This window comes from Phocoena phocoena, chromosome 14 (assembly GCF_963924675.1).
Source record: "Phocoena phocoena chromosome 14, mPhoPho1.1, whole genome shotgun sequence".
NCBI classification, from domain to species: Eukaryota; Metazoa; Chordata; class Mammalia; order Artiodactyla; family Phocoenidae; genus Phocoena; species Phocoena phocoena.
The window spans coordinates 49,856,207-49,881,951 of NC_089232.1; the positions used below are offsets into that span (position 1 = coordinate 49,856,207).

General features: G+C 44.1%; 1 protein-coding gene across 3 annotated transcripts in view; it reads left to right on the forward strand.

Moving 5' to 3' along the window:
- The window catches only part of FSHR (follicle stimulating hormone receptor), a 166,100-nt gene extending 147,515 nt beyond the window's left edge, over positions 1 to 18,585 (forward strand). The window contains exons 9-11 of one of the 3 annotated variants that reach the window (XM_065890876.1): positions 9,696 to 9,881; positions 14,189 to 15,258; positions 18,177 to 18,585. In XM_065890876.1, coding sequence (XP_065746948.1) covers positions 9,696 to 9,881; positions 14,189 to 15,258; positions 18,177 to 18,271 — 1,351 coding nt within the window. In that variant the 3' untranslated portion in view covers positions 18,272 to 18,585. Of the gene's footprint in view, positions 1 to 9,695; positions 9,882 to 14,188; positions 15,646 to 18,176 lie in introns of those variants that run through there. The other 2 variants (XM_065890875.1, XM_065890877.1) reach the window with 2 other exon arrangements.
- Positions 18,586 to 25,745: the final 7,160 nt, after the last annotated feature.

Consider the following 25,745-nt stretch of genomic DNA (forward strand, 5'->3'; position numbering starts at 1 on the left):
TCCTCACAGAAAGCTTACATTCTCATAAGGGGGAGTCAGACAATAGAACTAAATATGCAACTTCATAATATCAGGTCACGATGTGCCCTATGAGGCACCAAGTAGGACACGGGTGTAACAAACGGGAAGCGCCAGGCATAGAGTCCCTGAGTTCCAATATACAGAGTCTTCAGAACTTGTAACGCTTAGTCAATGTTTCTTATTCTTAGAGTACCTGGGAGACAGACAGACTTAGAGAAAGTGCTTTTGATGCCTTTGACCAGCAGAAGAGCAGTGTGTCAATTTCACTTAGCTAACAGTCCTGAGGGTTTTGAATGTGCCTAAACAGGCCCCTCTATCTGTTACGTAAGAACATACCTGTGATGGGGTAGGTCTTCGTATGTGACCTGTACCAGGTACACTATAAAATCACAGCACCTTAACCACTGTCTGCTACTGAGAACACTCAAGCTGGACAGGATCCCCACCTAGCTCATTACCCAGCTGAGGAAACTAGAGACAGAAATGCGAAGTGACCTGCTGTCGATCACACCGCTGCCGTTAAGTGGCAGAGCTTAAACCAGCAACTAGGTGTCTTGCCTTATACCCCATGTAGTCCCAACATACCATGTCACCAAAAGTACATAAACATGTCCAATCAAACATCTAAAAGGGCCCCTAAAATTAACTGTGAACTAAAATAGGGGGGAAGATAACTACAAACACCAGACCCCTGAGCCCAAGAACACCAGTAAGTGACACACACACACACACACACACACACAGCATAGAAGAACGCCCCCTGCAGTTGACAAGCAGGTCCCAGGCTGAGGCACTGGGCGGTGTGTCTGATCAGTGTCCAGTGGAAAACACAAACATGAATCCACAGCCAGCCCTGCCACGAATGCCGGCAGGAAGGGATGCCGTCATCCCCAGCAGTTCTGCAGGGTCCTCGAGTTACAGGCCCACTTTCCACCCTTTTACCACAGAAACAGTGAATAAAATGGATAGAAAATCCAAAGGAATTACGAAGCACTTGCCATGACTTAAAAAGGTAGAGAGTGATAATACATTCCTACATCTTTTCATTTCAATGCATGAGGACATACGTGCAATGTCCTGGCCGAAAGCCCAGCCTGTAACTGCTGGTCTCCTTCTCCTCCCCTTAGGGGCAAGTGGGTTGATCAGCTTAACAACAAGCCTCCTTTTCTGGGGCTTTCAGGTTAGTCCGCAGATGTCTTACCAGCCTCTCTGGCTGCTAACCTGGGACTCTAGGGCCTATCCCATCCCCTACTTCTGCAAACCTGATGCGCCAACCCCCGCGAAACCCTGGCCTGAGAGCTGCTTGTTTAGCGTGTGCAGAGGACCAGCCCATGCTGGTGCTGTGGGTTCACGGGTTGCAGAAGGAGTGTGTGCAGACCACTCAGCCCACAGTAGATGCGGCTCAGGTTAGGGCTGTGACGGTGGCTCGGGTCAGATTCCCCTCCCAGAAAATCAGACTGTGATGTTGATATTTGCATGCAAAAGGTTTACTGGAGAGCGCTCTTGGAGTCTGTGGGGAGTGCTTGATGGACGCAGAAGCAGGCTAACAGGGAAGTTGAATTACAATGCATTTGCAACAGAAGCTTCCGCTGATCCTATGGGGAGCTCTGGCATTAAGATGCCCCTTCAAAATTGACTGAAGGTAAGGGGCCAGGCCTTTTCATCAACAGTCACTGGGTACAGGCTGGCCCTGAGGAAGAGCCAAGTCTCGGGTGAGTCAGGTGAGTCAGGCGAGGGCAAATCCAGAGCAGAACTCGGCTACGGGCCACCTACGCTGTGAGCGGTCCTCAGCTGCCCTCAAGCCATGGTTCTAAATTTGACCTTGCATCAGAATCACCCGGCACGCTTGTAAAACCCTAGATGGCTGATCCCCACCCCCAGAATTTTTGATTCAGCAGGTCAGGGGTGGGCCTGAGAACCTGCACCTCTAACAACTTTGCAGGTGAAGCTGACGTTGCTGGTACAGAAAGCACACTGAGAATCACTGCCCTAGAACCAGTGCTGGGAATGGGGAAGCTTGGCCGGGTCTCCAGAATATCTCCTCCAAGAGCTAACTGTGGTGAAATCTCCCTCCCCAACAGGCTCAGTGTTTTGTCCCCAGGAGATATATGCAAGGGATTCTAAAAGAGTTAAGGGGAGGGCACTCAAACCAAACATAACTCCTTTCCTGAAGGCAAAAATTTTAGTTGAGTGCAAAACAGGGAGCCTCTGAACACCTGAGGGTGCAAGGATAAGATGTTCCACTGCAAAGAGAAATAGATGCAGAGAAAGCTAGGGGCACACAGACAATCTCCATTGAGCTTCCGAGGAGCAGTCTAGCATCCTGACTTCCCCCTCATGAGTCTTGACCTTGAACATCAGTAGCCATCTGAGTTTTCACGAGATATTCTGAACTCACTTAAGTTTTCTTTTTCTTCCTTCCTTCTTTTTTTTTTTTTTTTTTTTTAGCAATCAAGCAACTGCTGTTTCCTTGGGAAACCATTTCCTGTGGGGAAAATTTAATGCATTGCCTTTGCAGTCTGGAGCCGGTACAATCATATTCTGATGGTTTATCAAATTGATGTGGCTATAGCTCAGATTCATTTGATAGTTCAGATTCAAACACTGAGGTATTTGTATAAGAATGATTCTCTTCCATTACCAGTGTACGCACAGTCCTATAGATAAGCAAATTGCCTTTTTATTCCGCCTGGGATCATAAAAGAGAGGTCTTCTAGCCATTTGTCAGTGTAGCATACACCAGAAATGTGCTCTCACTTATGGAAATGATTGACCTGTAACAATATCTTTGCTGGGAAAAGTAGAAATTGTTCAAATCAAATTTGTGGCACTGGCTATAACACACTTTATTAAATGGGGCACAGAGCACAGTTTAACTCTCCTGACTCAGTGTCTTATTACTGACTGCTGTTTCCCTTTCTACTTTGTATCTCAAAATCAAGAACCCTAACAATGTTGAAACAGTTCAGGATTACTAAATCTCTTCAGCCATTGTCTTATGAGTCTCCTTTGGTACTACGTTTCAGGATTTAAATTCTCAAAACCAGCCAGAATGTAGCATGTGCTGAAATGTTAACCAAAGTGGCACCTTAAAAAGAAAGGCTGCCGGCATGAGACCAGCCTGAAAGACAAGGATTAAAAACACCAGCCCATGATTACCCCTTCCCCTGCTGATATAAATGTCTATGGACTTTTCTTAATCCGTGGAGATACCAGAGAAACATTTTTCTGCCAGTCCAAAATATGGAAGCCTTATGATAGTTTCCATGTTTGCTCACCCCAGCAAGTATGCAGTAAGCTTGAAGTAAACACTTCTACAAACACTTTTATTTCCCTATCACCCAGGAACCACTTCTGCTAAAGACTTGTGCTTTACCAAACTCTAAGTGACTCTGCATCTCTCTCCTACCAACCACTCCCTCCTTTCAACATCCACCAGCAGACGCTCGGGATCCCAGGACACTGACAAGACGCCATAGTCCCCCAGAAGCGAAGCCACCTAGTGAAAAAGACAGCAGCTCACATGTTTTGGAGCTGTAATGAGGAGGAAGCCGAAATACAAGCTAACTCCAGAACACTCAGCAGACAGAGAGGCACCAACGCTTCCCGAGCAGGCTTCCCCATCCAACACCTAGTCACTGGATTGCACGCAGGTCAACCCACACACACATTAGTCTATTTCGTCTTCAATCTGTGTCTATCTCCGTGTAAACTTTGCACAAGGATGCTCTCTTCCTTGATTCCTTTGATACTCTCAGTCACATATAATTGCCTGCTGCAGAAGCACCGTTTGGCTGAGCCCCCTTTAAATCCAGATTTCCTCAATCTGCCTTGCATCTTTCTCCCTTTAGAACTGCTCTTCTGTGAGACTTGCTTCAACTTCTCATTTTTTTTTTATGATGCTGAGGCATCTCTGCTAATCAGACAAGTATCCACTGAGTAGATTTCACGAACCCAGCTCTGTGCCAAATATTAATACCGTGTAGAACACAAAAGTATCTTAGTAATCCCTGCTCTCAGAGCATCTGAAACCTGGCTGAGGAAACAAAACCAATATACATGAAAAGCTGAATAGTATGAAACAGCAGAAGAGATAATACAAGGTACTAGAGTCTCTGTAAGTGCTAGAGGTCAGAAGACATCACAGCTGGCTGGGGTGATCTATCTAGTTCCTTTCCCAATCCTCCATCAGTGCCATTCCCCAGCCTATCTTTGAACAAAGCAACAATTTTCTGGGTGCTTACTATGTGAAAGGCACTGCTGAGAATGCAAGGAGCCCTCTGCCCTCCAGGAGAGAGAAAATGCAAATACAAACAGCTAGTATATAAAGCAAAAGATGGTACGTGAGAGAGGCAGAAAGTATACAGACTATAGTGCTACTGCACTCTTAATGGCATTCAAGGAAAAATACATCTACAGCTGTTAAAAATGATGGGGATGACAGAATCTCAGAGATGTCAATGCAAGTCTGTTTGGGTACTCTATTTCTGCATAAAAGCTATCCTTAAACTCAGTGCCTTAAAACAATCATTCCATTTTCCCCACAGTTTTATGTTTTAGAAGTTTGGGTGGCTTGTCTCTGATCCATGTGATGTCGGTTCAGGTGGCTGGGTCCGGGGGGTCTACTCCAAGTTGTACCCTTCACCCATATATCTGGTGCATCTGTCCTCCTTGGTACCTCTTTACAGACACACACACACACACACACACGGCACCTCGTCCTCCAGAACCCTCTGTGCATGGCTTAGACTTTTTCCAGCATGGCACTCTCAGGGCATCAGAGTTCTTTCACTACAGCTTAGGGCTCTATAAGACCAATTTAGAAGCTATCAGTGCTCTGAAAGGCAAGGTCCAGAACTGGTACAGCAACACTTTCATCATACTCTGCTATAGGCCAGAGACATCACAGTTCAGCCTGGATTCAAGGGAAGGGCAAACAGACCCTCTATGGAAGAGTATAAAGAATTTACAGTCATCTTTAATCGACTACAGAGTCAATGAGAGAATAGCATGGCACTGCACAGAATACAAAAATCTGTTTATTTTTGGAAATATTCAATTACTGTGATTTTTGTATATTTTAAAATCAAGGGGGGGAAGGCATAACTAAGAAAGGATAGTCTGTTTTGTATCACTTGATTTTAGAAATATGAAAAATGTTGACGGCAGGTAATAAATGATTGCCCTGGTTTAAATTATTCCTGAAGCACTTTGTTTATACCTTCACCTCATTCCTTGGAGGAAGCCTTGAACTGCTTTAGACAAAACAGGCAATCTTTGCTCCCTTCCATATATGAGGGGAAAAAGACGACCCCATAGACCAGGCAAAACAAGAACTTCATCTCCGGGAACAGAGTATCAATAGCAGAACTGGTCAGAGGAGCTAATTGCCTGAAGAGAGAAACTAGAAACGTTATTTTAGGGCAGAGAATACAGTTGAGAAGCTCTGCAACACTGGAAAGGCTAAGTGGAGAACAGGACAGGACACCTGGATCTTTCAGCAGCAGAGAGCGAAGACTCCTCACAAGGACACAGGTTCATGGATCAGACACTTATCTCCAGGGACCCCAGCTCTGAAGAATTAGAATACGTAGGCAAGAACTAGAAAAGAGACCTTGGAACACCGAGAACTTCTACCTCATGGTGATGGCAATGACTGTTGTGAGCAGTAGTTAAATTCCAGATCTATGTGGAAGGTAAAGCCAAGTTATTTTGCTGAGGGTTTGCATGTGGGGTGTGAGAGAAAGAGGAGTCAAGGATGACTTCCAAGTTTTTGCAGGAACAACTGGAAAGGCTGTAAGTAGAGCAGGTTTGGGGAGATATCGGGAGCTCAATTTTTAATGCCTAAAGCTTCACCTTCTTATTCGACATCCAAGTAGAGATTATAAGGAGGTAGCTGAAATATGAGTCCGGAGTTAGGAGAGAAAAGCAGCCTCAAGATAAAAATTGGGAGCGGGGAGGGGACATCAGCATATAAATGGTGTCTAAGTCATAAGACTAGAGGAGTTCACCTACAGTCTAAGTGAAAATGGAGGAAAGAAGGCTAGGCTCTGAGCCCATGGGTCGAAAAGTTGGAGTTCAGGAAGGAACCAGCAAAGAAGAAATGTCCAAAGAGTCAGGAGACAAAGACTAGATATAAAGAAAGTCACCAGGAAGATGCAAAAATTCTATATTTATATGTACCTAAAAAATTATCCTCAAAAATATGTAAAGCAAAAATTGACAAAACTTGAAGTAGTAGTATACCAATCCAAAATCATAGTCGGAGATTTTAGTGTACTTTTCTCAGGAGTGATAGAACAAGCAAGCAAAAAAATCAGCAAGCACACTGAAGTATTTGAATAGCATTGACAAATTTGATCTATTTGGCATCTAACAAGGAAAGCAACTAAGTAAAATTTACATAGGTTGTACATAAATGGTAATCCTTAACCCTGATCATGTAAATTTGTCTAAATATCAAGCAGGGCTTTAGCAGTCCTGAGATTATCGCTACTAGTCCTAGGACTTAAGGGCCCAGTGAGGATGTGGGAACTGGGACGACTGGTAGCTGCTGGATCCTCAGCAGATCTGTTTGATGACAGCTGCAATCACAGAGGAGCTGCTGCCTAGGTAAAGAAGGAATGAGAAATGCCTAAGTTCACCCTTCCACCCACCCTCCAGTCCCACCAGTGCCATCTGCTGAAACCAACTGAAAGCTGATTGACAAGGTGGTACCTGGGAAATGGAACCCTTGGAGGCCACCTCTCCTGCAATACAGAGCAGAACACAGAAAAGGGCACAGAACGGATATGAGAGAAGTGAGGCAAGACCAGCACATCATGTCCAATGCTTTGTACTTCATTGGAAGTGTAATGGGGAACAACTGACTGGTTATAGGCAGGAAGTCACAATTAATTGGCATTTTTAAAATATCACCCAACCTGCAGTGTAAAGATTGCATTAGAGAGAGAGCTAGATGGCCACGATGATTAATTTTATGTGTCAAGTTGACTGGGCCATGGGATGCCCAGATAGCTGGTAAAATATTATTTCTGAGTGTGCCTATGAGAGTGTTTTCAGAAGAGATTAGCATTGGAATCAATAGACTGAGTAAAGAAGATTCATCCTCCCTGTGTGGGTGGGCATCATCTAACCAGTTGAGGGCCCTAATAGAACAAAAAGGCAGAGGAAGGGCAAATGTGCTTTTCTTCCTGAGCTGGAACATCCATCTTCTCCTGGCCTTGTGCGTCAGGGGTCCTGCTTCTTGGGCCTTCAGACTCTGAGACTTAAACCAGTGGCTGTTCTGGTTCTCAGGTCTTTGTCTCCGACTGAATTATACCACCAACTTTCCTGGTTCTCCAGCTTGTAGATGGCATATCATGAGACTTGTCGGCCTCCAAAGTCACATGAGCCAAATTCCGTAATAAATCTCCTCTTATATATCTCTATATATCCTAGTGGTTCTGTTTCTCTGAAGAACCTTAATACAATGGTCATGAGAAGAACAGTTATGAGACTGTTGCCTTTCTCTCTAGGCAGAGATTATGGTGACTTAGACTAAAGCTGTGGCAAAAAAAGCGGACCGATTTGAAACAAATGTAAAAGTTAGGCTTGTGAGAAGAAGAAAACTGAGTCCGAGGGAGGGAGGGAGGGGGGAGGGGTGAAGGATGACTCCCAGGCTTCTATCCTGAACGACAGGGGGAGATGAAGGAATCATTTGCTAAGATAAGAAAAGCAAAAGGACGAACATATTTACAAGGAAGATGGTGAATTCAGTTTTGATATTTGCAAGTGATCAAAAGAGTGGGATCTGATGGACAGTGGATTATCTGGGCTTGGAGTTCAGAAGTAGTACCTGAACTGGGATATACATTGGGAAGCCATCAGCATATACCTGGTATCTGAAACCAAGGAAGTGGGTGAGATCACCTGGGAAGATTATGTACAGTCAGAAAGGGGCCTGAGTTTAGAGGAACTCCGATAGATAAAGGAAAAAGAAAAAATCAGAAATAAGTCAAAGTAGATGTCAGAAGAAATTGAAAAGAATGTGATGCCAAGAAAAAGACTGTCTCAGGAAGGAGGAGTGTTTTACGGGTGAAATGTAATTGAGAAATCAAGAAGGTTAGAACTAAGAGCAACTTCCAATGAAGAACTAAGGTTAGAACTTCTAATGAAGTACAAAGCGCGGGCTGTGATGTGCTGGTCATCATAGCTACCTTAGTGTGTATTGTTTCTCTAGGGACTGGGAAGAAACTGAGTTGGATTAGGAAATGAGGAAATGGTGACGTCAAGTATGGACAACTAGTATAAGAAGTTTGATTGGGAAAGGGAAGTGACAATAAGGCAGCAGCTACGAGTAGGTTTCATTGAACAACAGGAAGCATTATAAACTTTTGAGCAAGAGAATGAATGGCACAATGAAAACCAGGCTTTGAGAAAGTAATTTTCACCAGACTGGGAGAACATACGGGGGAGCAGATATATATTCACACCCCCGAGTTTCATTGCTCCTAGTGCCCAGTGCTTTGACTTACAGGAAATGCAGACATTAGAAGATTCTCCTTCACTGAGTATATCCAAGGATGCTTGAAATGAATCCATCCTGGTCATCACTTGCTACCACTCCCATCAGAAGTACTCATTTACGGCCAACTTTCTGGGCCCAACAGGTCTAAGCTGATGCCATTTAAATCTCTTCACTCCCACCCCACTGATCAGGTTGTTTTGAGGGTTTCAGCTGCCAACGGTGCCTCCAGAAAATGGCCCATGTTACTGGTGTTGCTGCCAGAAAGGATGGGACTCTGGAACCCTCCAGTGACAGGGACCTGGTTAAAATGACCATTTACATTGGTTTCCATATAGACCTCCTGGTTCACCAAGGCAGAGGCTCTCCGACAAAGCAAGAACAACTGCGTGTGTGTGTGTGTGTGTGTGAGATGTTTTCTGATAACAGCGGCCAGTCATCAAGTGCTGTCTGTTGGTCAGGAAGTTCTCTATGAACGTTAGCTCATTTAATTCTCACAACAACCCTCTGAGGTAGGTATGATTATCATTCCTGTTTTATAGCCGAGGAAACTGACACATGGAGAAATGAGATAACTTGACCAAGGTCACCAGTCTAATAGATAGAGGGGCAGGGTACACGAGCAGGCAAGTCTGGCTGTGGATGCCACGCGCACCACCACCACTCTCTATTGCCACTTTGACTTTGTGCTGAGGGTACCTCTGTTGCCCACCAGATACCTTTTCCCCTTATGGTGTGTTCTCTTTGCATCCTTTGCTGAAATATGGCCACAGATGCCACCCCAGCTCACTGGATATATTTTTACATCTAGTTTTATGGTGAGGAGGAAATGATCTCACTTCCTTGGTCCTATGCAAATTCGTGGGTATCTATTCTATAGATAGACTGTGGAAGGGGAAAAGAGATACATTTAAGCCCCAGATCAGCCAGGATGCAAGTACATCCAGGATACAGAGTGGCATGTTATCTATCTCCTCCTACCACAAATATAAGGGCCAAATGTCCCTTTAGCCAAATATTAATCTGACCAAGGCGTGCTGGATGAATTGGAGTCTCCCTCCTCACCCCGGTAAAAATATTACTACTGTAGCTGTTATGTTGACGGCTAACAGAGCAGAAAATGTTAGGCCCATAGTAATCAGGTTATGTTTACCTTTTCTCCTTACAGAGATATTTCAAGAACGAGGATCCATTCCCTGCCCAGCTATGGCTTAGGAAATCTTAAGAAGCTGCGGGCCAAGTCAACTCACAACTTAAAAAAGCTCCCCAGTCTGGAAGCTTTTGTCACACTCGTGGAGGCCAGCCTCACCTACCCCAGCCACTGCTGCATCTTTACCAACTGGAGGCGGCAGATGTGAGTCTTCTCGTGTCCGCCCCCGAGCCCCACTTGGGCATTTCTCCAACGCAGACCTTGGTCCACAACTTCTACACCTGTGTGGCATGAAGAGGATCCCCTGGCAGAGGCACCCACGATGAAATCCCTTAGGCAGAGTCTAGATCAAAGCTTTAGTGTTCTCTCTGAAAATGGGCTCACAGGAGAGGGCTACCCACATGGCAGGCTACCTACCAAATATTAAATGAGCTAACATAAAAAACACCAAGCAAGCCTGACTCGCAGCTGATGCTTAATAAATATTTGTTCCCTTTTCCCTTTGTCCCGACATGGATTTATCCTTCAAGTTCCAAACTCTGCACCCCATAAGTGTGCCAGGGACCATCAAAGTCAGCTTTGGAAGGGAGAAGCATAGATGCCATAGCAAAGACTGACGCACACACCCGCAACACATCCCAGCAACTCGAAACCTCCCTAACCCATCTTTGGAGCTTAGCACCTCAGAGGGGGGACTAAGATTGTGACACCTGTTCACTTTGGCTTTCCAGGCTGCTCAGGTTCCCGGAGCCCCAAATTACAGAGGGTAGTCCAAACAAAGCCAAGTCCTAGTGGGTGACGGGTTAAAAAGTTGAGGTTCTGGAGAGAGTGGAGAGGGAGTACTTTAGAGATTACATGTTCAGGTATTTAAAGGATCCACTGGAGATATAGTTTACTGGGTATCAGGAATTCTCAAAGCTTTCTGCCTCTCCTAAACTCACTGATAAAATTCATACCACACCGTGGCACTCAATCAGATGACACCTCATTCCCACTCTTGTACAGTAGCCCAGCACGAATACAGCTTCTGGGATACTCTTTCAACTGCTCAACGCAGTCGCTATTATTCAGCCTTAACATGCAGACGTGCCCCCTCCTCTAAAGCAAAGTGAAACAACCAAACAGTACACACCCTAAGTTAACTAGCAGCCCACACTCAGACCCATTTAAAGGATCTGCGGAAAAGGAGCCGCTCTTCAGAATTAGCATGCATCATTGGGGAACTCTCCAGAATCAGACACTCCTCACAGATTAGCTCAAGGGCCAGGGGATTTCTTCCTAATGACTAGAATTCTTAAGGGCTTGGGCTAAGGCAGCAAGGCCCGCCTCTTTTATATTCCAGGAAGAGATATTCCAGCCAGGGCAAGAAAGATACCCATTTCACTGCCAAAACCCTGGAACTAAATACCCTCCAGGAGAAATCTCAGAGGACGTTAAGACCACTGAGGAGCTGCACATCATGTGTTGTCTGCCTCAGCGCCCACACCCCAGAGAAATATATCCTCTTCCTCTGTTGCTCAGACTCCCCTTCGTAGTGTAGATGTGGCCTCAGGGCTCTCCCGACTAGAAATCTCCGCATCTGCCTTACACTGTACCGTGACTTGAAGGCTTCCCTGATCCCTCCAGACCACCAGGCTCTCACCCTCTCTAGGTCCCTATTGTAACTTACATCAGGGCTCGTCAGGTGCGGCAAAGGAGAGGCCCACGCCTCTTCTAGGAAGACATGCCAAAACGGGGTAACAAAAATAGCAATGGTGTTTAGTCTTTATGTTTAACAAATTCACAAACCCAAAGCAATATGGTTCTGCTATTCAGAAGATAACTGTAGGTGTGGTTAGGTAATGACATTTGAGTTTAAAGTTGTGTGATGAAATTGTTCCTCCAATCCCCGTTTGGAAATAATGCCCAAAGTGTAAATGTTAGGCCCTTGTGACTGTGACATTTTGGCCCATGGACCCTGTGGACTCTCATGGAACGACCTTATTAACCATGCCCCTCATCTGTCATTTAACCAGTTATGTCCATACTCAGCTTGCATTGATATTTTGCCCTAGTTTTGTTATTTATTGTATTTAGGCCTTTTCTTCCCGGCTAGATTTTAAACTGATGCACTGTGGCATATTCATTGAGTACTCATATAGGGCCTAGACCTCAACATGAACTCAGTAAGTGACCACATCCTCTCTCTTCATATTGCTGATACTTGTCAAGGACTCACTGCCAGGCACTGTGATACTCTGCAGCTTTATCTCATTTAATTTTCACAAAGGTAAAAACACCATTTTTATTCCCTTCTCACAAAGGCAGAAACTGAGGCTCAGAGACAGTAAATAACTTGACAAACACCAAACAAACTCAGATCCAAACTCTCTGGTCTGTCTGTCTGCAAAGCTCAGGCTCTCGGCCACTCCGCCATGCATTTCCCAAGTATCTGTTCATTGATTTATTGGGATCCAAGAGTACTACTTTTTAACCTCACCCCAAACTGAATTCCCAACTCTTTATAATACTTAGGATTTGCCGAGGTACTGCAGAGGCGTGATTTTATTTCCCCTGCTTCCATTTTTCTTTCTGTTCTTCTCTAAGAGACATACATTGTTTACCCTTCCCCCACTCATGTCACTCGGTCACTTCTGTTTCAGGAAAGGAAAGCATCTATATTTAAAATATGTTCGTAGCAGTATCAAAAATAAGCACCTTCACCGAAGCCAACATAAGCCCCGGGAAGTGAAGGCTGTGTCTGTCTAGATGGTCAGATCTGTTTCAGTGAACCGAATCACAGTCTGTTGGCACCAGGTTACTTACTTCCTGTTCCTAGAACTGGGCTGCCGCTAATCCAATGACAGGGTTTAGGAACTGGGAGTTAGAATAAGAAACAAAGTAATTCTCTTGTCCCCTCTTTGCCCATCTCTGAACTTGCCTCACCTTTCTTGTAAGATCTCTGACTACACCAAAAGATTTTCTGCACATTTTCAATTACACGTATGTTAACTGTTTAACCGCCTTAGTGTAAACTGTGACTGCTGTGAGAAGCTCTATCAGTCTCTAAAACAACAAATGACACATTATCCAGGAAAGAAAAAAAAAAAAGGAGTCCCTTGATCCAAGGGAAAATGACGTTCTGGCAATTCGGTTCACTTTCTGGAGGGGAGAGAAAGGAGAGGGTTCTCACTAACAGCCCCTTCTCCTAGAGGTTGATGTGGAAAAGTTCAGTCCGGGTCTGCTGGCACACTTGGCCAGCCCTCATCGTTTAGTACCTAATGGAATCTTCACCTCGTCCACGCCCCAGTCACTCTCTCGGTCTTATTGGGGAGGGGGGTCTTTGAAGAGTTTTAACGCTCACCTCCCCACTCACTTAAGAGATTACGTTAAGGCCCGGGAGAAATGCAATACCATTGCTGTGAGCTTGCCCTTCAGGGAGGGAGGAAGGGAATGGTGTGTGTGTGTGTGTGTGTGTGTGTGTGTGTGTGTGTGTGTGTCTGTGTGTGTGTGTGTGTGTGTGTGTCTGTGTGTACACACACGCATTTCCATCCAAAAGAAGACCCAATGTGAAACATTCCCATTCCTTAAGCTTTTGCTTCAAAACAGAACTAGTACCCTCTGGCTCTACATGCACTGTCCACTTGTCTGGATGGAACATTTATCATCTGGCTTTCATTCAAATCCCTTCTGCAAGTGCCTCTGTTCTCTTGACGAGGCCTCTTGTACATTGGGGTTTAAAGGGAAAGCTGAGACAGAAATGTGAGCCCGAGAAGAGGTAGCTCCTCAGGGAATGAGTTACAATCTTGGAATAAATTAGGCCCCCTTGCACCTGCACTTGCCCTTTTGGGCACTCACTAGCGAACTACTTAACGTGAGAGAGCCAGGATTACCTTGCAAATACATGCCTGAGGCTTGTTGTGGCCCCTGGGGAGTGAAATAATAAAAAATAAGCCCCTCACTAACATTTACAGGCAAATTAGCAGACCTCCTGGTAGCCTGAGTACCAAAGAGCCAGGGACAGGGCTGGCTGGGAACCAACTACAGCCTCTGATCTTCTAATTTATGTAGATAAAATAAACTCTTATTTGAGTCAGAGAACAGTCCAGATCTTCCAGGACTGGAGTTTATAGTAGAGGAAAGGGGGTATACCCTACTCAGGCATACGAAGAGAGAGCTGAATGGAGATGGGGAAGGGTGAGGGTAGAGTTGATATCGTCTGTAAATTATTTGCACTTAACAGCAAAGCTTAGCTAGTCCCAGGCGCCTTCCTCCCCACATTCAGGTTGTGGCCAGATGGTTTCCCCAGTGGACCATCCAACTCTAGGAATATATGCACGAGTTGTTCTGTTCATTTACAGTAAGCAGCATTAACCCTTGAGTTTAGCCTCAAGGGCAGACAAACTGTTAGAAGAAGAAAAAAATAAAAACTCTCAGGAAGAAACCCCACTCTCTACCCCGTGTAAAGACAGTGATATATTTGCCAATCTGCATCCAACATATTGATTCTATTCCTTTTTGTATTTTTCTAGCTCTGACCTGCATCCAATTTGCAACACATCTATCTTAAGGCAAGAAGTCGATGATATGACTCAGGCTAGGGGTCAGAGAGTCTCTCTGGCAGAAGACGATGAGTCCAGCTACGCCAAAGGATTTGACATGATGTACAGTGAATCTGACTATGACTTATGCAATGAAGTGGTTGACATCACTTGCTCCCCCGAGCCAGATGCATTCAATCCATGCGAAGATATCATGGGGTATGATATTCTCAGGGTCCTGATATGGTTCATTAGCATCCTGGCCATCACTGGGAACATCTTAGTGCTCTTAATACTGATCACCAGCCAGTACAAACTCACAGTCCCCCGGTTCCTTATGTGCAACTTGGCCTTTGCCGACCTCTGCATTGGGATCTACCTGCTGCTCATAGCATCAGTTGATGTCCACACCAAAAGCCAGTACCACAACTACGCCATTGACTGGCAAACTGGAGCAGGCTGTGATGCTGCCGGCTTCTTCACCGTCTTTGCCAGTGAGCTCTCAGTCTACACTCTGACAGCCATCACGCTGGAAAGATGGCACACCATCACCCATGCCATGCAGCTAGAACGCAAAGTACAGCTCCGCCATGCTACCAGCGTCATGCTGGTGGGCTGGATCTTTGCTTGTGCAGTCGCCCTCTTTCCCATCTTTGGCATCAGCAGCTACATGAAGGTGAGCATCTGCCTGCCTATGGATATTGACAGCCCCTTGTCACAACTGTATGTTATGTCCCTCCTTGTGCTCAACGTCCTGGCCTTTGTGGTCATCTGTGGCTGCTACACTCACATCTACCTCACGGTGAGAAACCCCAACATCACATCCTCCTCTAGTGACACCAAGATTGCCAAGCGCATGGCCATGCTCATCTTCACTGACTTCCTCTGCATGGCGCCCATCTCCTTCTTTGCCATCTCTGCCTCCCTCAAGGTGCCCCTCATCACTGTGTCCAAGTCAAAGATCCTCCTGGTCCTGTTCTACCCCATCAACTCCTGTGCCAACCCCTTTCTCTACGCTATCTTCACCAAGAACTTCCGCAGGGATTTCTTCATTCTGCTGAGCAAGTTTGGCTTCTATGAAATGCAAGCCCAGACCTATAGGACAGAAACCTCATCCACTGCCCACAACTTTCATCCAAGGAATGGCCACTGCCCTCCAGTTCCCAGGGTTACCAATGGTTCCAATTACACACTTATCCCCCTAAGCCATTTAGCCCAGAACTAAAACACACTGTGCAAACGTTTCTGAGTGTTGAATGACAATTAAGTCTTGCCTTTGAAGAATATGCCATGGCATAGCTGACAGAGCACTTCTACGTGCTTCATCTAATTTAATCTTCCGGGCACATCCATAAGGTAAATTAGTCAGAAACTATTAAATCTATGTGATTCATTAGGAAGCTGAAGTATTAATAACAACATTAATAATTAAAATAATGTAATGCTACATCGCATTTGTTTTATCCTTTATAAATGTTCAAAGTGCTTTTGTTCGGGTCATCTCAGCCGATCCCTAGAAAAGTCCTATTAAACAGGCAGAACAGGAATTATTCTTGGAGTTTTATAGATGAGAAAAACAAGACTCGAAGGGTTACGTGACTTGCTCAAAATTGCTTGGCTTACAAGAGGCAGAGCCAAAATTAAGTGTTCTGACTCCCAGGGAACTTCCAAGAGATGCCACACAACACTCATTCATTCATTCATTCATTCACTCAACGAATATCTACTGAGCACCGATGTGATGGCTTTGTAATGTGTCAACTTGAGTAGGCTGAACTACACTTGCCAGAATTCCCTTTCTTATATGCTTCCCATGTGGGCCACAGGGATGATTCTCAGGAATGTAGGAGGGTGGAAGGGAAGCTGCAGCCATTTTCTCACTTACGCTTTGTCGCTCAGCTGCTGGTTCAGCTCACTTCTGTGATGCAACAGCTGGGCCTGCAATGGCTCCACTATCCCCTGAAATCTTCTTCAGGTTCTCTGCTTCCTAAGCCAAATATACATGTTTATTAGCTCCAGGATGAAGAACCCCAATCACCAAGGTCAGAAGCCACAATAACAGAAATGGAGCTCGGTTTGACCTTGTGGGGGTCCGTCTCGTGCCTGTGGCTTGGCTTCAAGCATGCTCGTGGTCTTCCCTTATGACTGCCTGCCCTATGGACTTCAAGCTCTAGCATCAGATGTAGAGACAACATCCTTACAGAGACCACTTAACCAATCCCCACCAGCATGTAAGCCAATTCCCTGTAACAAATATTTACCCCATATATACCTACATGCATGCATGACTGCTTTTGCTTCTTCAGTCAAACCCTGACAGAAGACACAACCTATATGGCATGCATATGGATTATAATGTTAAAAACAGCAGCTTTGGAATCGGAGCCGAGATTTTATTCTTACTCCATGATAAGCCAGGACTCCTCCTCCCTAGGCTCAGTGTCTTCCTCTGTAAATGGGAGTTGATTATAACATCTAACTATTGGGCTTACTATAAGAATTGGAAAAGAAAATAGGTGTAAAGTGCCTGATGCTGTAATAGGCTTGTTGAATGTCAATTTACTTCTCTCCTCCCAGATCAATGCCTGGACTAGTGCCCAGTTCTCCCGAACAATATCTAGAACTCATTCCATCACATCATATTACTCCTGACACATAACTATACTTCCCCTATTTTCCCCTTTGACTCCATCTGGATAATCTGGATCATAGACACCAACCACAAATCCCCATCAAGCACTGTGCCATGACCAGCCCACAAAGCTCCGAGTCTCCTCGGAGAGTATCCTCTTTCCATGTCAAAGCCAATCCCTCCTTCTCTTGCCCCATTTCAAAAGTTGGTCCCAAATGTATTAACAGGGGAGTCCTTAGAGGGCTGAAGAAAAAGCAATCACCTCTGCTGATGTGACCTGGCACCATCTTGACCTATTATGAGCATTAGTGAGAAATGGAATAAGTACCGTAGAAATAGTACAGAGCTGAGCTGATCAGTACGGGAGCCATTAGCCACATGTAGCTATTGAGCACTTGAAATCTGGCAAGCCTGAACTGAGACATGCTGTAAGTAAAAGACACACTGCCTTTCAAATACTTAGTGCAGAGAAAAGAGAATTACAGTATCTCAAAAATCTTGATATTGATTACATCTTGGAACAATATTATTTTGGACATACTGAGACAAATATATTTTAAAATTAATTTCATCCATTTTTTTAATATCCTTTAATGAGGCTACTAGAATATTTAAAATTACCTAAGTGCCAGTAGTGGGATTGCTGGGTCATATGGTAGTTCTACTTTTAGTTTTTTAAGGAACCTCCATACTGAATGGATAAAGAAGATGTGGCACATATATACAATGGAATATTACTCAGCCATAAAAAGAAACGAAATTGAGTTATTTGTAGTGAGGTGGATGGACCTAGAGTCTGTCATACAGAGTGAAGTAAGCCAGAAAGAAAAAAACAAATATCATATGCTAACTCATATATATGGAATCTTAAAAAAAAAAAGGTTATGAAGAACCTACGGGCAGGACAGGAATAAAGACGCAGACCTAGAGAGTGGACTTGAGGACACGGGGATGGGGAAAGGCAAACTGGGACAAAGTGAGAGAGTGGCATGGACTTATATATACTAGCAAATGTAAAACAGATAGCTAGTGGGAAGCAGCCGCATAGCACAGGGAGATCAGCTTGGTGCTTCGTAACCACCTAGAGGGGTGGGATAGGGAGGGTGGAAGGGAGATAGAAGAGAGAGGAGATATGGGGATGTATATATATGTATAGCTGACTCACTTTGTTATAAAGCAGAAACTAACACACCATTGTAAAGCAATGATACTCCAGTAAAAATAAATAAATAAAATAAAATTACCTAAGTTGATCATGTTTGTGGCTCATGTTATATGTCTATTGGAGAGCACAGGTCTAGAGCTATGTGAAAATGAAGCATTTTTATTTAGCTTTGTCCTCCCCAGGCCCCCATGCCACGCTGCCGCACTCTTGGGCTCTCCCAACTCCATCTGCAATCATTTTTCTTCCTTGTTTGTGGCCAGAGGGAATGTATTTCTGAATTTGGACTCAAAAGCAAGCAGCAGTTAAATGAAAAACAGGATACAGTGTTAATTATTTCACAGCATAGCTGCTGATGACCCAGTGGTTTAACAGACAGTGGTTCTGAGAGTCAAGAATATGTTCAAAGATAAACTTATACCAAGAGAAGCTCAGAAGACTTTTGTTGCATTACTCTGTCACTACACTTCCTGGTAAGAGAGGAGACTTTTCTCAAGTAAGCAAATATATTTATAGGTAGCTAAATTCAGTGTTTCTAAACCCTTCAGACAAGTCCTAAGGGAAAAACACTTTCTCTGTTTCCTGTATTTGAATGAAAAACAACTTGAGTCCAGTGTATCAGTTACTCTTGCCCCTAAACAGTAACAATACAGTAACAATACAAAACAGTAACAGTAACAATACAGACTAGAGGTAACACCTCTAGTCTGCACCTCCCAGGGTGATGCTTCAGTGTAAGTGGTGACCCAGGAAAATAAAAGAAAAAGGAAGGGGGGAAGGGAAAATGGAGAAAGGGGGATGGGGAAGGAGGAAAGGGGAAGGAAAGGAACAGAAAAACAAAAAAAGAAAAGAAACACAACCAAAATAAATGCCAAAATGTTATCCCAAATTGTTCTTTTTCTAAAACTTTTATTTATAATCCTGAACACCATAGAGGGCCAATTATCTGCCAGAGAATTCTTAAAGTACACATGTCTCCAGAGGTGATAGTCAAAATATTAACAACTGTTACAACCCAGGTACTGATCTCAGAATGAACCCTGGCTGTGAGCAATCCATTGGGCCATCCTGATACAAACTGGGTGAATGCCAGCCCTGCATGTTTACCTCCCACCCCCCAGCCTCAACCTGGACCTGCTCCCATGTATCTTTCCTCAAACTTTAACCCACCATAAACTCCTTCAGTCCCATCCTGGCCAGCCTCTCATATCACCTTCCTCCTCAACGCCCCATTCCTCCTGATTCTCCTTCACTGAATCCCAAGAAGCTGTCAGACAGTATAGGATCCTCCTTGGAGGGGTCAGAGCAAAGAAACTGAATGAGTAAATCCAGAAGCTCTTAGGGAACAGAGTGAAATGATGAACTGGGTATACAGATTAATAAACAATTTTTATCTTGCCACCTTCAGAAGCAATAATGGGAGGAGGGGTGATGGCACTGGAGACTGTATTTCACCACAGGGCTCCATATGTTAAATGTAAGGTACCCTTCAGACCCTGTTTCTGGAAGGGATACATGGAGGGTGGAATAAAACAAGAGGAAAAGCCCTTCTTGTGCTTGCATCAGCAAGATATAACAGATCATACCAGAAGTGATACTCTGCCTTATTTAGGCCAACATCATTTAGCATTCATGAGAAAATCAGCAAAACACCACTGAAACTGATTTTTTTATTCTAGTGTGATAGCTGCAAGCTTTGGGTTTATGAAGTATTTCATTTTATTAGGAAAATTTATGGAGACAAGCAAAGAATGAAGTTTCCGACTCTGGATAGCGATCCAGATAGAGAGGGAAGAGAGCATTAGATAAACAGGACAAATACATAGAAAGTTGTGTCTGTTTAATATATAACATTAAAGAAACTAACCAGAAGTCAGCACAAAGTAAAGCCCAACCATGAGGTCATGCTTGCTGGTTCTCATCAAAATGTATTCAGTCAGCTGCAAGCAGCAGAAATTCCAACTAAAAATACCTTAAGTAATGAGGCCAATTATATAAGATGCTCCAGACTTGGATGGGCAGCTTAATGGTCTCAAGGACCTAAGACCTATCCATGTTTTTGCCCCACCATCCTTGGAGTGTTCAGCCACGCTTCCCTCACGGTAGCAAGGTTGCTGTAGCAGTTCCAGACACCACAGGTAGGCATGAACAAATCCAGAAACAAAGAAGAGAGGTCTTTCCTCCATGCACCTTTCTTTTCAAGGGGAGAAAATTTCTCCCCAAAGGCCCTCAGCAAACATTCCTTCCTCCCCATTCCTGAAGATTGCTACCCTGGCTGTAAGGGAGGTGGGACAAGGAAGCTGTGCCATATTTAGCCTCTAGGACAGCAGGATGGCTCTGCCAGCCAGGGCGGCAGAGGAGGAGCTACAGCGGGAGGAATGATGGCAACCTCATCCTCCACCCTGAGTCAATTCAGATCCCCTCCCGCGGGATGAAGACCGTGAGGCTCCAGGTCAGATGCACACGGCACACTGACACCTCGCATTCTGTGTCCTCGTCCCTCTCTCCTCTCTCCCTCCACCTAGCCCCTCTCCTCCTCCCCATGTTAGTCTCTTCTACTCCTCCCTGGAACAAACTTTAAAAGTTTCTCAGATCTGAAAGCAACCTCTAGAGTCAGACATTGCCCAAGAAATGCCCTGTTTGAGGCAAGACGTAGAAAAGAAAAACATTGCCCAAGAAATGCCCTGTTTGAGGCAAGACGCAGAAAAGAAAAAGGAGAATAAAGAAAAAAAGTAACAAAAGAAACGCACTAGGATAGGAAGAAGGAAGACATGAGGAGAAGGAGAGAGACAAGGGCAGGACAAGTTAAACAAAGGAGCACTGTGGAAGGGAGCCAGGCCCAGACTGCATCTCTTTGGGCTAGAACTTGCCCATCTTGGGCTTAAAATGCTTACAACTTGTTGCAAAGGGTTCAACTCAAAACACTGAATGGCCTGAGTCTTAGATCCCAGTAGAAAGGCCCACTAGTCAGACCATGGTGTTTAGACTTCCCAGGGCTCTATGTAACATGATCTGGATCCCCAAGATCTGGTTCAAAGGATTAGTAATGGAAAAATATTGCTGAAGGTCTTCAAGGCCTCCTCACTTCAGACATCAGTATAAGGACAGCTTGATCTTCTTCAGGACCCCAGGTCTTCATAATATTCTATTCTCTCCAATAGCATTACCCACAGCCTCTGCGTGTTCTGTTCTGGGATAGAAAAGTCTCAAAAATGCACTCAATCCCAAAGTCTGTAAGAGCACGATTTGTGTGCGCTTGCTTCCTTTTCTTCTGTTTTCTTTACAACACAGGGTTCCTTGAATCTTGACGCATTCTTCATAAACAAATACAAAGAGAGAATATTATAAAAATCATCTTCTTTTTAGTGATATTTTCCACATAATAAGATGCAAAGAGCATTTCTGGCTCTGCATTTAGAGAACTTTCAGGCAATTTTTTCCCCCATGTATCATTAGCTAGGGTCATTTAAACTTCCATGTATTAATGAGGTGCATAAAGATGAGGCTTGGGTAAAGAAGGTTTTAAGTTGTTTCGTAAACAGCATAAGCTGTACCACAGGGTTCCTAGTCTCCCAAAAATCAATCTACCAAATGGGGTTATATGTTTCTGTTTTCCTTTAGGTGGGGGAGAGGAGGAGGAAGAGAAGGAAGGAGAGGAAGGAAGAAAACTTGAAAAATACCAATAAGAATACACTGTCTCTGCCTATAAAGTGATGGGAATCCTTCACAGACCACATCCCTGCAGAAATTCTGACAAAATCCTCCTCTCCATTTATTCCAAATATAGCAGGGGGCTGCTTCCAGCCCAGGCTCCCCAATGCCACAGTCCATGGTAGTGCTTCCAGGAAACAGCCCTGGAAGAGCCCCATGCACCTTAAGCTAAAAGAACATTGGCTGTGGGTCAGTCAGGCTGGTGTGTTAATCCCTCTTTCCTAGGATGTCTGGAGTGCTTAAGGCAGCTTAGTTTGCTATGTATTTCAGTGAACAGCTTTAGATCAAAATTCAAGAGCCAATTTACTTGTGGGAGGGAATCTAATCGAAAGACATAACGGTTAGCATTTGGAATTGTGTAAATATTTGCTGTTGGGATAAATTACATCACTGGTGGCTACCTCCAGAAATCAAAAACTCTGAAGAAGCCCACACAGTTCTGTTTTGCATTCATTCACTCAAAGAATATCTACTGAGCGCCTAGTGTAAGCCAGAATTTTCCAGTCACTGGAAGAACAGTGGTAAATAATCAAACAAAAATTCTGCCCTCATGGAGTTTACATTCTAGGAGAGGGAACAGAGGACATACAAGCGAAATAAGTAAAATGTACTGAATGCTGGACAGTGGTAAGTGCCCAGGACAAAGCACCGATCAAGGAAGCAGGATATGATATAAACTGTCAGGGAATAATTAAAGGCCTCCCTGAAAAGGTGACGTTTGACTAAAAACAGGAAGGAAGTGGAAAGTGAGACGTGAATATTGAGGGAAGGTTGGTCCAGGCAGAGGGAAGAGCAAGCACAAAAGCCCTCCAGCTACGATAAGCTCGTTGAGTTCCAGCAAAATAAGGTCAGTGTGGCCGGAGCAGAGAAAGGGGTGTGGGAGAGAGTAGTAAGGGACAAGGACAAAAACTACAGGGAGCCAGGTCATTGTGATAGCTTTACTTCTGGAAAGGTGAAGGTGAAGTGGCAGAAAAGTACTGGAAAGTTTGTAGTAAGTATTCATTGAGCTGTTGTGCGTGGATGGCCTGGCCTAGCCTTCGTTGAACACTAGGAGATCTTGAATTCAGCCACTTTCATTTCCTTTAACAGTTTGCTCCACCTCATCCTCCTTGGACCCCCATCCTTCTGGTTTCCCCAGCCCACACTTTACATCCTCCACCACTGTCTCTCCATCCTCCCTGCTCCAAAGCTGCTCTCCTGCAGAGCTGTCATTTTGTAAAGGAGATGATAAATGGTTCACACCACAGTGATAATAATCTCTTAAATTTCAGTGAGTTTTACGCATTCGAGAAGACATTGACTTTCATTGGCTCATTAGGTCCTCAAAACATTTCTGTGAGGTAGGAAGTATTCTTTTGTTATAAAAAGAAGAAATCACCGTTCAGAGGTTTGGACATACTAAGGGAAGGCAGAGTAAGACTAGAATTCCAGTCTCCTGCTCTCCCACTCCTAGAATTACTTAAAAGTAGAGATATTGGAAACACCAGTCTCAGCATGAAATGAAGGGCAGTAGCCTAAATGAGACACTTCCGGCAGCAGGACCGGACCAACAGCTAACCAGCGACCACGTTCTCTCACAGCTGGTGTTCAGAGGTCACAGCGAAGCCTTGATGGTGTGAATTTAATCCAATGAACAAGGAAAATAGAATCACAAAGCAAAGCCCAGCACTCAAGTAGGATTTTTACTAATTCCCTGTACAACATTTTTCCTCCTGACTCCAAGCACAGGATCCCCCTGACTGGCAGGCAGCTGAGCTCAGCAAAAGCCAGAAGGAAAAACGATGAAGTCCATGAAGTGTACTCTAACCCAAGAGAGCCCTAAATCGTGGGCCAAACTTGGCTGTGGGCCGAGGTAGTTAAGAAGGAATTTGAAAACTAAATTATTTCCTCAAGAAGGGAATAATCTTTACTTTAAGTGTATTTTTGTTCATCCCTAAAAGAGCCATTGTTTAAAGAGAATAAGACCATTCCATGGCCTGGGCCCTTTTCTTTGCCACAATCAGTCATCACAACAAAGCAATATGAGGACAGAAGTGCCCTTAGATCTGGGCAACTAGGTCCCTGCCCTGGACACCACTCTGGCCTTCTGCAGTCATGCCCCACCCAGAGCCAAGGGGTCTAGGAGTCCACAAGGCCAAGGGAACACGACCACCCAAGCCTACACTGAATGTGCTGATATTTAGGGCCCCCCAAATCTCCTGCCCAAATTGGTGAACCACACCCCCAGTGTGCATACCACAAGGCCTGAGGATCACAGTTCACAGGATGTTGAGGGAGGTCAGAGGCACAGGCTGGGGCGGCCCCAGGCTGGATGGAATCAGGATGGGAGGAGAAGGGAGGAGCTAGGGTCCAATACCTCCATTGGCACCCTTACCTGAATACTGCAGATGTTAATGATGGGTCTGCATGAAGAACTGGAGATGGACTGATGCCCCCCCATCCCTACTACTGAGAAAACTACCGAAGGTTTTCAAGGCTTTTTTTCCCCCTAGATAAAATATTTTTTATTTTTAGACACGCATTTTAATACAAAAATTCTTTAATATACAAACTACAATCACAACAGCTTCCACATAGTAATGGAGGGATGGGGTGTAATGGGAACATTGGCAAAGGGAAGGAAGGTTTTCAGCATCCCTACTACTTCCTTTGCCTACAAATACTCTTGTGGCCTGTGAGAGCCTGAGGTCTCACATCTGTGAGGGCAGATCAAGCATATAATCAATCCCAAAAAAAGTTGCAACAAATTCAAGATAGAAATTTTATCAAATATATTTGCTGACCACAATTGTATGAAACTAGAAATCAGTAACAGGAGAAAAGCTAGAAAGTTCACAAATACATTGAAGTTAAACAAAAATGCTCCTGAACATCCAATGGATTAAAGAAGAAATCAAAAGGGAAATAAAGAAATATCTTGAGGCAAATGAAAATGGAAATTCAACATACCAACACTTATGAGATGCAGCAAAAGCAGTTATGAGAGGAAAATTTATAGTGATAAATGCCTACATTAAGAAAAAAGAAAGCTCTCAAACAACCTAACTTTATATCTCAAGGAACTGAAAAAGGAAGAACTAACCCAAAGTTAGCAGAAGGAAGGAACTAAAGACCAGAGCAGATAAGTGAAAGACAGAACAGGAAAATAACAGAAAAGATTAACAAAACTAGAAGTTGGGGCTTCCCTGGTGGCGCAGTGGTTGAGAATCTGCCTGCCAATGCAGGGGACACGGGTTTGAGCCCTGGTCTGGGAAGATCCCACATGCCACGGAGCAACTAGGCCCGTGAGCCACAACTACTAAGCCTGCGCGTCTGGAGCTTGTGCTCCACAACAAGAGAGGCCACGACAGTGAGAGGCCCGTGCACCATGATGAGGAGTGGCCCCCGCTCACCACAACTAGAGAAAGCCCACACACAAAAACAAAGACCCAACACGGCCAAAAATAACTAAATAAAATAAATTAAAAAAAAAAAAGTAAACGTTGGCTCTTTGAAAATTGGCAAACCTCTAGCTAGACTAAGCAACAAAAGAAAAGAGAGGACCCAAATAAATAAAATTACAACTGAAAGAGGAGACATTACAATTGATACCACAGAAAGACAAAGGATAATGAGACTATTATGAACAATTATACATCAACAAATAGGACAACCCAGAAGAAACAGATTAAATTACTAAAAAATACAACCACCAGACTGAATCACGATGAAATAAAAAATCTGAACAGACCAATAAGAAGACTGAATCAGTAATCAAAAACATCTCAACAAAGAGAAGCCCAGAACCAGATGGTTTTACTGGTGAATTATACCAAACACTTAAAGAAGAATCATTACCATAGTTCTCAAACTCTTCCAAAAAGCTGAACACTTCCAAATTCATCTTATGAGGCCAGCATTAGTCTGATACAAAGCCAGATAATGACACTACAAGAAACAAAAACTAAAGGCCAATATCCTTTATGAATGTAGATGCAAAAATTCTTAGTAAAATTCTAACAAACCGAATTCAACAGCATATTAAAAGGATCATATACCCTGAT